The sequence below is a fragment of the Manis javanica genome, chromosome 3 (assembly GCF_040802235.1).
Source record: "Manis javanica isolate MJ-LG chromosome 3, MJ_LKY, whole genome shotgun sequence".
NCBI lineage: Eukaryota > Metazoa > Chordata > Mammalia > Pholidota > Manidae > Manis > Manis javanica.
In genome coordinates this window covers 82137542-82152249 of record NC_133158.1, presented here as the reverse complement: position 1 = coordinate 82152249, position 14708 = coordinate 82137542, and the positions used below count along the sequence as shown (strand labels likewise).

Sequence of the window (14708 nt, the reverse complement as noted above, 5' to 3'; positions counted from 1 at the left end):
GGTAATTTTTGTTATTCTGAATGAACCCAAATACTATCAAATATCATTTTGTGTATTTGTGTGTGTTTGATACACACACACACACACACACACACACACACACACACACACACACCATCTTTATTGTGCTTTCTTTTGCTTCCAGGGTTGCTGAATAGTATGTTAATATGAGGTAAATGATACTATAAAGAAAGCCTTTTAAAAGTTCTAGCCCTTAATGTATCCTTTTATCTCTTTATGTGATGTTAACAGCCACTGGAAACCATTAGCTAAATATATTAATTCATTAAGAGTAGAAAATGGTATAGCCTGATTTGGTCATTCCTTTTTCATTTATGAACTGAAATATTTCAATAAGAGAAATGGTCCTTCATTATTTCTTTATTCTTAAGTAGTTCATATAGAAAAAAGCTTTAAAATATATATCTTATTTTCAGATTATTTACCAGTTTTAAAAATAATGATTTCCTAGTATTCTGAAAAAGTTATCAGTAGGTGTATTTATCATTATGAATACATAAATTAAACGTACTTGAAGTGTTTCAGTTCCTTACAATCATTAACCTTCTGTGTGATCAAATTAGCCATTTTTGGCCAGTAGAAGTCTATGCAAGTTTGTTCCCGAATCCTTTTGACATGACCCCAATAGACATTGATATCTCCCCTGAACTGGTACACACCACCAATGAAATAATCTTACAAAAAATAAAACCTGAATCTGATCAAGCCACTAAATATATCTACCAATTTAAAGAAAATACAGGGAATGGGGGAAATGTTTAGTGATACGTGACAATCAGAAGAATCTAGAACGTGGGACAAAATAACCTTTTTTTTTTACAGTAAATTTGATTTCAAGTAGTGAAAAAGATAACTGGCTTGGCATTAGGGAAATACATATTTAAACAATTATGATACACTATTATAATGTCTTAAAAGAAACTTGAAAATACTGATTCCTGGTGAGCATGTGGAGTGATTGGAAAACCATACATTCTGTTAATGGGAATACAAAATTTCATAGCCATTTTGGAATACAGTTTAATAGTTTCTTCAAAAATAAGCATTCTCCGTATAACCCAGTAACCCCTATTTACCATGGATAAGTGAAAGGATAGACTCATATAAAAATCTGTACATGAGCATTTATAGTGGTTTTATTTATAATGTCTCCTACTAGAAATAGCCCACATTTCCATCAACTAGAGAATTCCATGCAATAGAATGCTTTTCAGCAAAAAGAAACTATTGATACATACAACAACATAGATGGATATTAAATGCATTATGCTTTGTGACAGAAACCAGACTCAAAAGGCTTCATGCTATATGATTACGTTCATCTGACATTTTGGGAAAGGTAAAGCCATAGGGACAGATATTAGATTAGTAGCTGCCAGGGACTGGGATGGTGGAAGGAATTCACCATATGAATCATAAGGGAAATTTTGTGGGAGATGAAAAATCTCTATGGCTTGATAGTGGCAGTGGTTACATTGATGCAGGGGGTTGTCACAATTGATGGAAATGTACATTTAAAATTTTTGTGTGAATTTTGCTGTAAATAAGTCATACTTCAATACATCTAAGAAAAAGATAATGGGGGAAGCTATAGATTTAAAAAAAACTTGAAGAGGACTGTCAATTCACTGTAATGTATAGCACTTAGTTGGATCTTAATTTTTTTGTTAAAAGAAATTGAGACAATAGAAATATTAAACACGATGTATATTTGATGACATTAAAGAATTACCTCTTATAGTAGTGCATAAGGATATTGTGGCTATATTAAAAGGAGCCTTTGTCTTAGAAATATGTACTGAAATTTTTATAGATGAAATGATGTATCACTGGAATTTACCTCAAAGAAATCTTGCAGTGGGGAGAATAGGTAACAATGTTAGATGGAATGAGATTGGCTATAAGTTGGTACTTATTGAAGCTGGGTGATGAGTACATGAAGGTTTATTTTACTGTTTTCTCTACATTTTAAAATGTGTTTTAGAATTTCTACAATATGAATTGAAGAATTATAGCTCAGTTTTACAGATGTTTGTTTAGTGAATAGATTTTTAACATTATTGAAAGAATATTCTGCAGTGACTAAGTAGAATTTATCCCAGAAATATAAGCATGGTTTAATACTTAAAAATCAATAAAATGTACCAGTGATTCATATAAGAAAAATACATTGAATCTTTAGACAGACACTATATAGCAGGTGTCCAATAACATACTCCTAACGGTATTTTTTAAAATTACAAATAAAAAAACTCACTTTCTTAAGTAGATGGAGAACTAAAACTCATGATACAAAGGATTATTTTTCAGTGTGTGGTCCATGGCCTACTGCTATCTCGGGAACTTGCGGGTAGTAATTAAAAATAAAGTTCTGTTGAATCATGGACTCTAGCCATTTACCTGCTGAGAACACTACAAAAATCATCCGTGTATCTACATATCTTTCCATCTCATTTCTAATCTCCTAGTTCACCCACATAATTCCCACTCCTAGTCCTGACTCCAGCAACTAAGAACGGATTTAGATATAGTTCAGTTACTTTATAAAAGATAGTATAAAAGAAAATGTTTCTCATCACATCTGATTCAAGACACCGTCTTCAGCTTGCATCTCCTTTCTGAAATCCTCTCAGATTTACCCTCTGAAGCCATAGACTAACTTAATTGCTAGGAGATTATATAATCTTCTAGTCTGCAATTTAAGAGACTCTGTTCTAATTATTTGTTTATATGTCTGCCTTTTTGTCCAGATTATGAGATAACTTTTGGTCAGGGAAAATATACTAGCATATATAATAATAATGTAATCTTTGCTTCAAAGATAGTAAGTTTATTCAGAATAAGTTATTTTCATACTTTGTAAATCTTATGCTAGGACATTTAATAACACAGAGAGAAAATACAGAAGCCTGCATTAATGCAGGTTTTCTTACTTTAATGCAGTGTAAAAAGACTGCATATATGGAAGTAGGGAGAAAAGCAAGGTGTTTATTATATTACTGATTTGCAAACTAGCTCCTGTACTCATGCAGGGCAGAAAAAAGACTGAAGAAAGGGGCAGACCACTCTATATTGGCAGGTGGCAGGTTTAATAAGCAAGGGAACTTAACAAGGCTTGTCTTGTATGGCTGTAAGATATGTAGATCTCCACACTGGCACAACAGAATCTTAAAGTTCATACAGATGCCTTAACTGGGTTCAGTCATGAATACCTTCTGCTGTTCTCAACACCACCTTACTCTCTCAAGGCTGTGTTCTTGTAACATCTCCCACTTTGGGAAAGGTAGGCAGACTGTACATTGCAAGGACAGGAGAGAGAGCCAAGCAGCTTCCAATTGCCCATGTCCAGCTCAAGTGTCAACCAGTGGTTGATTCCTCTTGATTACCTCCTCCAACATTTGTTAATTTTAAAAGGCAGCTATTAGAAACTGACTTAGGTAATTCTGTCATTCAGTTATGCATTTTATTTAGCAATGTTAAATGCAAATTGCATGTTTTAAAACTATAACCACTTTATATGTGTTATCACTTAATATTAAGTATGATACATTGTTTAGTATATATGAATAATTTAAAGTAAATGATGTAACTTATTAAAGCTAAAGCAATGAATAATAGTAAAGCTGGTTGACATAGTGATCTTAAATAACATATATTTCTGCATCAATTTAGAAATTCATTCATTTTCTTATTTATTTAATTCCAGTTGTTTTGCTTGATACAACAACTGTGCTGGGAGAGCTAGGATGGAAAACATATCCATTAAATGGGGTAAGTTTAAATATCTTTTTAAATTGTTATCCTCGCTAGGTTTTTAGGGTCTGTTTTAATTAAAGGAACAATTTTGTTAGATGAATTTTAACATATAATTTAAATCCCATAGAAAAGATCAAAATATATCTAGAGCTGGTAATCAACAGGAATTACATGTAAAACATCCTTGCTTCTAAATTAGTAGGTGTTCTTTAATATGATGTTTATATATAGTAATATTAGAATATCTCCCATATGAGTATTTTCTTTAGAAATAAATGTCCATGGGTAAGTTCAAGACACTTTTTTCTCTATATGTATTTTTATTAAATTTGATAACCTCACAAAGTATTTGTGCACAAACAAATTTAAGATTATCTTAACATAAGTGGATTTTACAGATCCTAACAATTTGTGTTTTATTAGAAAATATGAGTCTGCTAAAGCAGGATGTGCTTTTTGAACTTCGCAGAAAGATATATATTATGACTAGGTTTTGTTAGCTGAGAATAGTTGCTTTTGAAGGGCATACAAAGATGTATAATTTACAAAGTAGTTTTTCAGGTACTGACATCAGTTGGCTATGGTTATACTTGGCTTTTTATATATTTTGAAATGTTTTGCATCATTTTCATATTGCAATTTTTCTTCTCTTTTCATTTTAACTAAAAGGATGGTTTGTGAAGCTGTGTTTTCATTTTATCTAGTTAAATAAAATTTTCAATAATGGAGATAGTCAACTGTTTTCAGATATACTTGAGTTGGCTTTTCTTCCTTTTCTTAGAAGTTGTGTTATTCTCATTCATCACATTTTTAGTTGACATTTTTTCATTGCTTTTTCTATTACATTAATAAATTCAAACCTGAAAGAAGTTGATCCAAAAATGTTTTATTTTTTAGATCATTCAAATACTGCCTTATAAAATTGACCTTGTATATTAAGTTATTCATTAAATGTGTATTTTCAACTAAAAATTCCCATGAAGAGTTAAATCTTCCTATCTTTGTTTAACAGGCTGTTTTTAAGATTTGTTTGTCTTATAGACTGCGGTTTTGTTTCTTCTGAAATTTTCATTATATTCTTACAGACTCGTATCCAACCATTTCTCAGAATAAGTCTTTTAAACTGAGATTATACTTTACTGTCATTATCTTATTTCTAGTGAAATGAATAAATATCAATTTGTTGAATGTATTATGTCACATTTATCAGTTAATTTCAAGAAGCAAATTAACCTTTTTTTCTTGAATACCCTTCCAAGAAATAGGTATTTCCCTTCTCAGTATTAAAGTGGCTTATAAGAACTTACAAATAATTAGTTTATAAGCTCTACTTCTTCCATTTTCTGGAAAAGAAAAAACAAAATATCAGCAGTTATTTTACCACTGACTTCATGTAGTCATTGTCAAAGAACCAGGTGAGGAATAGAAGGAGATATGCCTCTGCCCCAGAGATTGTGTTTGTCTTTATCAGGCTGCATTTCAAAGAAAACTGTTAACCAGGAGACACTGGGACTTGCAGTGTTACAAATAAACTTACTGCTATCACTTTTGCGATCATTTTGTCATGGTTGTTTTAAAAGGGAGATTTTTTCCTACCACTTCTGGTTTGTTAGTTACAGAAAGAGAAGGCAGAATTGTTTGAAAAGTGGTGCATACCTCAAGTTTTCCATTTGTCAGATATTGCACTAAAATATTTTACACCTTATTTTCACAATGACCCATGGATAGAGAGTAAAACTGAATGATACATCTGGCAATTTTCTTGTGTAAAGTATATTTGGTATTTCTCTGAATAGATTACTTTTTGGAATAACTTTGATACAGTTCTCCAATCTTCTGAAGCATAACATCTCTCATATTTATTGATCAAATGAACAATAAAATTCTGGATAGGGGGGTCAATGTTCAATGCACAATCATTAATCCACCCCAAGCCTAATTTTCGCCAGTCTCCAATCTTCTGAAGCATAACGAACAAGTTCTTACATGGAGAACAAATTCTTACATAGTGAATAAGTTACATGGTGAACATTACAAGGGCATTCATCACAGAGGCTTTTGGTTTTGATCATGCATTATGAACTATAAACAGTTCAAATATGAATATTCATTTGATTTTTATACTTGATTTATATGTGGATACCACATTTGTCTCTTTATTATTATTATTTTTAATAAAATGCTGAAGTGGTAGGTAGATACAAGATAAAGGTAGAAAACATAGTTTAGTGTTGTAAGAGAGCAAATGTAGATGATCAGGTGTGTGCCTATAGACTATGTGTTAATCCAAGCTAGACAAGGGCAATAAAACATCCATGTATGCAGAAGATTTCTCTCAGAACAGGGGGGGTGAGGTTCTAAGCCTCACCTCTGTGGATCCCCATTTTCTCACCTGATGATCCCCCTGCGACTGTGCCTGTCTTAGGTTGTTCCTCCCTTGAGGAATCTTACCCGTCTCTGGCTAACCAGTCATCTTCCGGGGCCATACAGGGAAATGTTAAGTTGGTAAGTGAGAGAGAAGCCTTATTGTTTGGAAAGGTTAGCTTTTTACTTCTTCGCATATTTTATGCCCTGTGGCTTCTATGCCCAGCATTTGTCTTGAGGTGTCTTTTCCACTTGGAAGAATTATGATACTCGGTAAATTCGATATGAGGCACGAGTTCTACTTAAGGATTATAATTAGGACGGAAGAAGAAAAGCTATAGAAGTAGCAGGTGGAAGAAAACCTGGGAAGATTGATTATTTCTTTGACATACCTTCTTGTAGAGTAACTTCAGCATGTACAGGTTTTAAACTACTAATTAAATTGCACACACACATTAACATAATAGGAGTACAGTTACGTAACCAAAGCATACCTGTAATTACCAGCCATCCCAACCAAGAAAACTAGTTAGGCACCTTAGGCATTTGTGAAAACTTATCTATAATATGGTGAATATTGTCCAACTGAACTTGAACAGTCTGAGACAAATCAGACAAATTAAAACAACCCATTCCTGGGGACTGTTCACATCCCATATGTTCTTTTAACAGTAAATAGTCTGTAGTTGTAAGATTTTGGAGTGCTACAGTTTGCACTTCTCCTAATTCTTGGTTGAGTTCCAACAGTTTAGATCCAGTCAAATTTGTTGTTTTGCTGTATGCACAGGCCAGCTTAGATATCTCCTTCTTCATTGCCATGGCAAGTCCAGGAACTGGTGGGATGAGTGCATCTACACCTGTAGCAGTGCATGGATCGTTGTTGGAGGTTTTTGATGGTCATCTTCTGGCATGGGTCTTCCTAAGAGTGCTGATGTTGGAAGTTCTTTTTCATATCGTATCTTAGTTCATTTTCGGGGTAGCCAAATTAGGCTTTGATCCTCTGTATAAACACAAACAGACCCTATGCCTACACTTTTATATGCCCTTTATATCATTGTGTAGAACTCATTGGAGGTCACCACACAGGAACTGCTTTTTTTTTTTTATCATTAATCTACACTTACATGATGAATATTTTGTTTACTAGGCTCTCCCCTATACCAGGTCCCCCCTATATACCCCTTTACAGTCACTGTCCATCAGCATAGCAAAATGTTGTAGAATCACTACTTGTCTTGTCTGTGTTGTACAGCCCTCCCTTTTCTCCCACCCCCACCATGCATGCCAATCTTAATAACCCCCATTTTCTCCCCCTCCCTTATCCCTCCCTACCCACCCATCCACCCCAGTCCCTTTCCCTTTGGTACCTGTTAGTCCATTCTTGAGTTCTGTGATTCTGCTGCTACTTTGTTCCTTCAGTTTTTCCTTTGTTCTTATACTCCACAGATGAGTGAAATCATTTGGTATTTCTCTTTCTCCACTTGGCTTGTTTCACTGAGCATAATACCCTCCAGCTCCATCCATGTTGCTGCAAATGGTAGGATTTGCCTTTTTCTTATGGCTGAGTAGTATTCCATTGTGTATATGTACCACAGCTTCTTTATCGATTCGTCTATCGATGGACATTTAGGTTGCTTCCAATTCTTGGCTATTGTAAATAGTGCTGCGATAAACATAGGGGTGCATTGGTCTTTCTCATACTTGATTGCTGCATTCCTTGGGTAAATTCCTAGGAGTGCAATTCCTGGGTCAAATGATAAGTCAATTTCGAGCATTTTGATGTACCTCCATACTGCTTTCCACAATGGTTGAACTAATTTACACTCCCACCAGCAGTGTAGGAGGGTTCCTCTTTCTCCACAGCCTCGCCAACATTTGTTGTTGTTTGTCTTTTGGATGGCAGCCATCCTTACTGGTGTGAGGTGATACCTCATTGTAGTTTTAATTTGCATTTCTCTGATAATTAGCGATGTGGAGCATCTTTTCATGTGTCTGTTGGCCATCTGTATTTCTTTTTTGGAGAACCGTCTGTTCAGTTCCTCTGCCCATTTTTTAATTGGGTTATTTGTTTTTTGTTTGTTGAGGCGTGTGAGCTCTTTATATATTCTGGACGTCAAGCCTTTATTGGATGTGTCATTTTCAAATATATTCTCCCATACTGTAGGGTTCCTTTTTGTTCTATTGATGGTGTCTTTTGCTGTACAGAAGCTTTTCAGCTTAATATAGTCCCACTTGTTCATTTTTGCTGTTGTTTTCCTTGCCCGGGGAGATATGTTCAAAAAGAGGTCACGCATGCTTATGTCTAAGAGGTTTTTGCCTATGTTTTTTTCCAAGAATTTAATGGTTTCATGACTTACATTCAGGTCTTTGATCCATTTTGAGTTTACTTTTGTATATAGGGTTAGACAATGGTCCAGTTTCATTCTCCTACATGTAGCTGTCCAGTTTTGCCAGCACCATCTGTTGAAGAGACTGTCATTTCGCCATTGTATGTCCATGGCTCCTTTATCAAATGTTAATTGACCATATATGTCTGGGTTAATGTCTGGATTCTCTAGTCTGTTCCATTGGTCTGTGGCTCTGTTCTTGTGCCAGTACCAAATTGTCTTGATTACAATGGCTTTATAGTAGAGCTTGAAGTTGGGGAGAGAGATCCCCTCTACTTTATTCTTCTTTCTCAGGATTACTTGGGCTATTCGGGGTCTTTGGTGGTTCCATATGAATTTTTGAATTATTTGTTCCAGTTCATTGAAGAATGTTGCTGGTAGTTTCATAGGGATTGCTTCAAATCTTTATATTGCTTTGGGCAGGATGGCCATTTTCACGATATTAATTCTTCCTAGCCACGAGCATGGGATGCATTTCCATCTGTTAGTGTCCCCTTTAATTTCTCTGAAGAGTGACTTGTAGTTTTCAGAGTATAAGTCTCACTTCTTTGGTTAGGTTTATTCGTAGGTATTTTATTTTTTTTGATGCCATTGTGAATGGAGTTGTTTTCCTGATTTCTCTTTCTGTTGGTTCATTGTTAGTGTATAGGAAAGCCACAGATTTCTGTGTGTTGATTTTGTGTCCTGCAACTTTACTGTATTCTGATATCAGTTCTAGTAGTTCTGCGGTGGAGTCTTTAGGGTTTTTTATGTACAGTATCATGTCATCTGCAAATAGTGACAGTTTAACTTCTTCTTTACCAATCTGGATTCCTTGTATTTTTTGTTTTGTCTGATTGCTGTGGCTAGGACCTCCAGTACTATGTTAAATAACAGTGGGGAGAGTGGGCATCCCTGTCTAGTTCCTGATCTCAGAGGAAAAGCTTTCAGCTTCTTGCTGTTCAATATAATGTTGGCTGTGGGTTTTTCATAGATGGCCTTTATTATGTTGAGGTACTTGCCCTCTATTCCCATTTTGCTGAGAGTTTTTATCATGAATGGATGTTGAACTTTGTCAGATGCTTTTTCAGCATCTATGGAGATGATCATGTGGTTTTTGTCTTTCTTTTTGTTGATGTGGTGGATGATGTTGATGGACTTTCGATTGTTGTGCCATCCTTGAATCACTGGAATGAATCCCTCTTGGTCATGGTGTAGGATCCTTTTGATGTATTTTTGAATTTGGTTTGCTAATATTTTATTGAGTATTTTTGCATCTACATTCATCAGGGATATTGGTCTGTAGTTTTCTTTTTTGGTGGGGTCTTGGCCTGGTTTTGGTGTTTGGGTGATGTTAGCTTCATAGAATGAGTTTGGGAGTATCCCCTCCTCTTCTATTTTTTGGAAAACTTTAAGGAGAATGGGTATTATGTCTTCTCTGTGTGTCTTATAAAATTCTGAGGTAAGTCCGTCTGGCCCGGGGGTTTTGTTCTTTGGTAGTTTTTTTATTACTGCTTCAATTTCGTTGCTGGTAATTGGTCTGTTTAGATTTTCTGTTTCTTTCTTGCTCAGTCTTGGAAGGTTGTATTTTTCTAGGAAATTGTCCATTTCTCCTAGGTTTCCCAGCTTGTTAGCATATAGGTTTTCATAGTATTCTCTAATAATTCTTTGTATTTCTGTGGGATCCGTCGTGATTTTTCCTTTCTCATTTCTGATACTATTGATTTGTGTTTACTCTCTTTTCCTCTTAATAAGTCTTGCTAGAGGCTTGTCTATTTTGTTGATTTTCTCGAAGAACCAGCTCTTGGTTTCATTGATTTTTGCTATTGTTTTATTCTTTTCAATTTTCTTTATTTCTTCTCTGATCTTTATTTTGTCCCTCCTTCTACTTACCTTAGGCCTCATTTGTTCTTCTTTTTCCAATTTCGATAATTGTGACATTAGACCTTTCATTTGGGATTATTCTTCCTTTTTTAAGTATGCCTGGACTGCTATATACTTTCCTCTTAAGACTGCTTTTGCTGTGTCCCACTGAAGTTGGGGCTTAGTGTTGTTGTTGTCGTTTGTTTCCATATATTGCTGGATCTCCATTTTGATTTTGTCTTTGATCCATTGATTATTTAAGAGCGTGTTGTTAAGCCTCCATGTGTTTGTGAGCCTTTTTGCTTTCTTTGTACAGTTTATTTCTAGTTTTATGCCTTTGTGGTCTGAAAAGTTGGTTGGTAGGATTTCAATCTTTTGGAATTTACTGAGGCTCTTTGTGTGACCTAGTATATTGTCTATTCTGTAGAATGTTCCATGTGCACTTGAGAAGAATGTGTATCCTGTTGCTTTTGGATGTAGGGTTCTGTAGATGTCTATTAGGTCCATCTGTTCTAGTGTGTTGTTCAGTGCCTCTGTGTCCTTACTTATTTTCTGTCTGGTGGATCTGTCCTTTGGAGTGAGTGGTGTGTTGAAGTCTCCTAGAATGAATGCATTGCATTGTATTTCCTCCTTTAGTTCTTTTAATATTTGTTTCAGGTATGTTGGTGCTCCTGTATTGGGTGCATAAATATTTATAATGATTATATCCTCTTGTTGGACAGAGCCCTTTATCATTATGTAATGTCCTTCTTTGTCTTTTGTTACTTTCTTTATTTTGATGTCTGTCTTGTCTGATACCAAAATTGCAACACCTACTTTCTTCTCTTTGTTATTTGCCTGAAATATCTTTTTCCATCTATTGACCTTAAGTCTGTGCATGTCTTTGGGTTTGACGTGAGTCTCTTGTAAGCTGCATATGGATGGATCTTGCTTTTTTATCCATTCTATTACTCTGTGTCTTTTGATTTGTGCATTCAGTCCATTTACATTTAGGGTGATTATTGAAAGGTATGAACTTATTGCCATTGCAGGCTTTAAGTATGTAGTTACCAAAGGTTCAGTGTTCGCTTCTTTACCATCTTTCTGTCTAACTTAACTTGCTTGTTGAGCTCTTATACACGCGGTCTGATGATTCTTTATTTCTCTCTCTTCTAATTCCTCCTCCTCCCTTATTCATATGTTGGGTGTTTTGTTCTGTGCTCTTTTTAGGAGTGCTCCGATCTAGAGCAGTCCCTGTAAGATACCCTGAAGAGGTGATTTGTGGGAGGCAAATTCCCTCAACTTTTGCTTGTCTGGAAATTGTTTAATCCCCCCTTCATATTTAAATGATATTCGTGCTGGATACAGTAGTCTTGTTTTGAGGCCCTTCTGTTTCATTGCATTACGTATATCATGCCATTCTCTTCTGGCCTGTAGGGTTTCTGTTGAGAAGTCTGATGATAGCCTGATGGGTTTTCCTTTGTAGGTAACCTTTTTTTTTCTTTCTGGCTGCCTTGAATACTTTGTCCTTGTCTTTGATCTTTGCCATTTTAATTATTATATGTCTTGGTGTTGCCCTCCTTGGATCCCTTGTCATGGGAGTTCTGTGTACCTCTGCGGTCTGAGAGGCCATTTCTTCCCCTAGTTTGGGTAAGTTTTTGGCAATTATTTCTTCAAAGACACTTTCTATCCCTTTTTCTCTCTCTTCTTCTTCTGGTATTCCTATAATGTGTATATTGTTCCTTTTAGTTTGGTCACTCAGCTCTCTTAGAATTCTTTCATTCCTGGAGATCCTTTTATCTCTCTTTGCATCAGCTTCTCTGCATTCCTGTTCTCTGTTTTCTAGACCATTAATAGTCTCTTGCATTTTGTCCATTCTGTTTTGAAGTTCTTCCAGAGCTTGTTTTATTTCTGTATTCTCTTTCCTTAGTTCTTGCATATTTCTCTGCAAGTCCATCAGCATGGTTATGACTTTTGTTTTGAATTCTTTTTCAGGAAGACTGGCTAAATCTATCTCCCCAGGTTCCTTCTCAGGGGAAGATGTAGCAGATGCTGAAGCTGTCTGGGTTAGTCTTGTCTGGATCATATATTTTTGCCTTTTCATGTTGACAGGTGCTATTGACTGTCAGCTGGGAGGGCCAAACTTTTCCCTTGCTACTGGCCTTTCTTTACTGGGACAACTGCGACCCCTAGTGGCTTCTGTTGGGTAATTGCGTGTAGGCTGGGTCTTTGTGTCTTGCCAGGCCGAAGTGTAGGAATTTTCCTTTCTGCCTTTCTGTGGGCGTGTTTTGCCTTACGCTGTTTCTCTGCTTTCACAGCGCCGGGAGGGGTAATGGATTGGCGGGGGGTGCTGTTTGGCTGTTTACCTCCGTGAGGGTTCTCAGAGCTGTTGGCCATGGGGTCAGTGCACCCAGTTTTCCCTGTAATTTCCAGCCACTGGGCTGTGGCCTGTGTTGTTTCCGTCTAGCTGTTAAATCCCTGTCCTTTAAGACTTTCAAAGAGCACTGTCTGTTCTTTGTCACAGGGGCATCAGCTTTGGCACCTGCTCAGAGGTCTTGCTGCCCTATTTCCCTTGTTTCCAGCCCTCCACGCATGCACTGTGTCTGCGCTCTGGTGCGGGTGGCTGGGGCTGGGTGTTTAGCAGTCCTGGGCTCCCTCTCCCTCCCTCCGGAAGCTGGGGGGAGGTATGCTGAGGTCCCTCCAGCCGGGGCTTGTATCTTACCCCTTTCACCAGGCGCTGGGCTCTCGCACGTGTCGATGTACTCAGGCTGTTGTCCTGTGTCTTCTGGTCTCTCTTTTAGGATTAGTTGTATTTGTTGTATTTTCAAAAATATATATGTTTTTGGGAGGAGATTCCCACTGTCCTACTCACGCCCCCATGTTGGCTCCTTCCCAAGCGATCTGGAGAACCTATTTTAATATTGAAAATTTCCTGGGAAGGAGATAGCTAGTTTTTAAGTAGTCATGCTGTTAAGTGCTAATGAGAAAAAAAGAAACAGTAGACACTGCAATAACTGTACAAAACAATAAAAAATATGTCCTGAATTTATTCTCATGATATGAAATTGTATGAAAAAACTATAATTTTTTTTGAAACCTAACTCATATTTACTCCTTTCCTTTGATATTTTTATTTATTTAGTTTATTTTTAGCCTATATATAACATTGGAGATGAAAGAGAAAAATACAGTAAAAAGGACTGTAGTCAAATGTGACATTCAAAATCCTTAATATAAATTGGGCCTGATTCAATGCTACACAGCAGTGGGAATCTGTCATATTGGGGCATTGTGGTTCATATTAACTCTGATTAAGCAACTAAACAGAAAAAAAAAAAGATTTCAGTTACTGAGTAACTGTTACTAATCAGAAAAAATAAAAGAGTTTTCATAATACCAAAAAGGGATTTCATGATTACAAACAGTGTTTCCTTTAAGCTTTAATAATTATATTTGAGATTTCTTAAAATTTAATAGCCTTGTCACTTTTTTCTTTCAATACTGTAATTTTGAAAAAGATAAGTGATTTGTTTGGGTAGTCACATATTTGTTTTCAAAGGTACTTACAGCTGAATAAAACCTGATAGTTAAAACATAACATTTTATAATAATAGTAATTCCATAAGATATTATTTGATTTATACCTACAATTATACCTATCTAACAGGATGGAAAGGAGTTGATTTTTAAGCACTCGCATCAAGTCACCTGAGAGATTTTCACCACTTATTTTTATTCATAATTGTACTTTTAGCAAGAAAGTGTAAGATTTGCTTGTCCCACATATTTTTTTTCCCCACTCTTTTCTTTTGGCTGCTAATGTATAATAGTAGGTCAGAGCTTTGTTACAAAGCTGTGGTGGACATAGATTTAGGCACTCCTATATTCAAAATTAAACTTTTCTTTTAAAATGAGATACACCTTAACAAAAATATGAAGAAAAAACTGAAAGTTAGTAGCAAAAAAAGTGCGATTGGATATTAAGTGTTATTTTATATTAATTACAATCAGAGATTACAAAACTTTGTGTTTCTCAATACCAGATATTGGCTTCGAATATCACATATGAATGTTTTGTATGTTGTGACTTTAGATGATCATTAGGGTTTGAATAATGCAAGATCATACAAGATAATGTGATTTTATCTGTTAGATATAGTGAATTGGTATTTGGAAATTTACCCTGAGATAATTAGAAAACTAGGAATATAAGTAATTCCAGTCTAAATAAAAGCTATAAGTAAATCTAGTAATTCAGTTACTAATGATTTTTATAGTAAAACATTGATTTTTAGAATAAAAGGGACTTATATTACAATTAAACTGTATAGAAAGATATTTTATTCCATTGATTAGAGC

At 35.5% G+C, this 14708-nt stretch overlaps 1 protein-coding gene across 8 annotated transcripts in view; it reads left to right on the top strand.

Annotated features, from left to right (window-relative positions):
• Window positions 1–14708, top strand: part of EPHA6 (EPH receptor A6) — a 953598-nt gene that overhangs the window by 90361 nt on the left and 848529 nt on the right. For all 8 annotated transcript variants that reach the window (XR_012129240.1, XM_037001712.2, XM_073231795.1 and 5 more), the window contains exon 2: window positions 3728–3792. Coding sequence is in view for 5 of the 8 variants with exons in the window: in XM_037001712.2 (XP_036857607.1) it covers window positions 3728–3792 (65 nt within the window). In the remaining 3 variants the exon portion in view is untranslated. The remainder of the gene's footprint in view (window positions 1–3727; window positions 3793–14708) is intronic.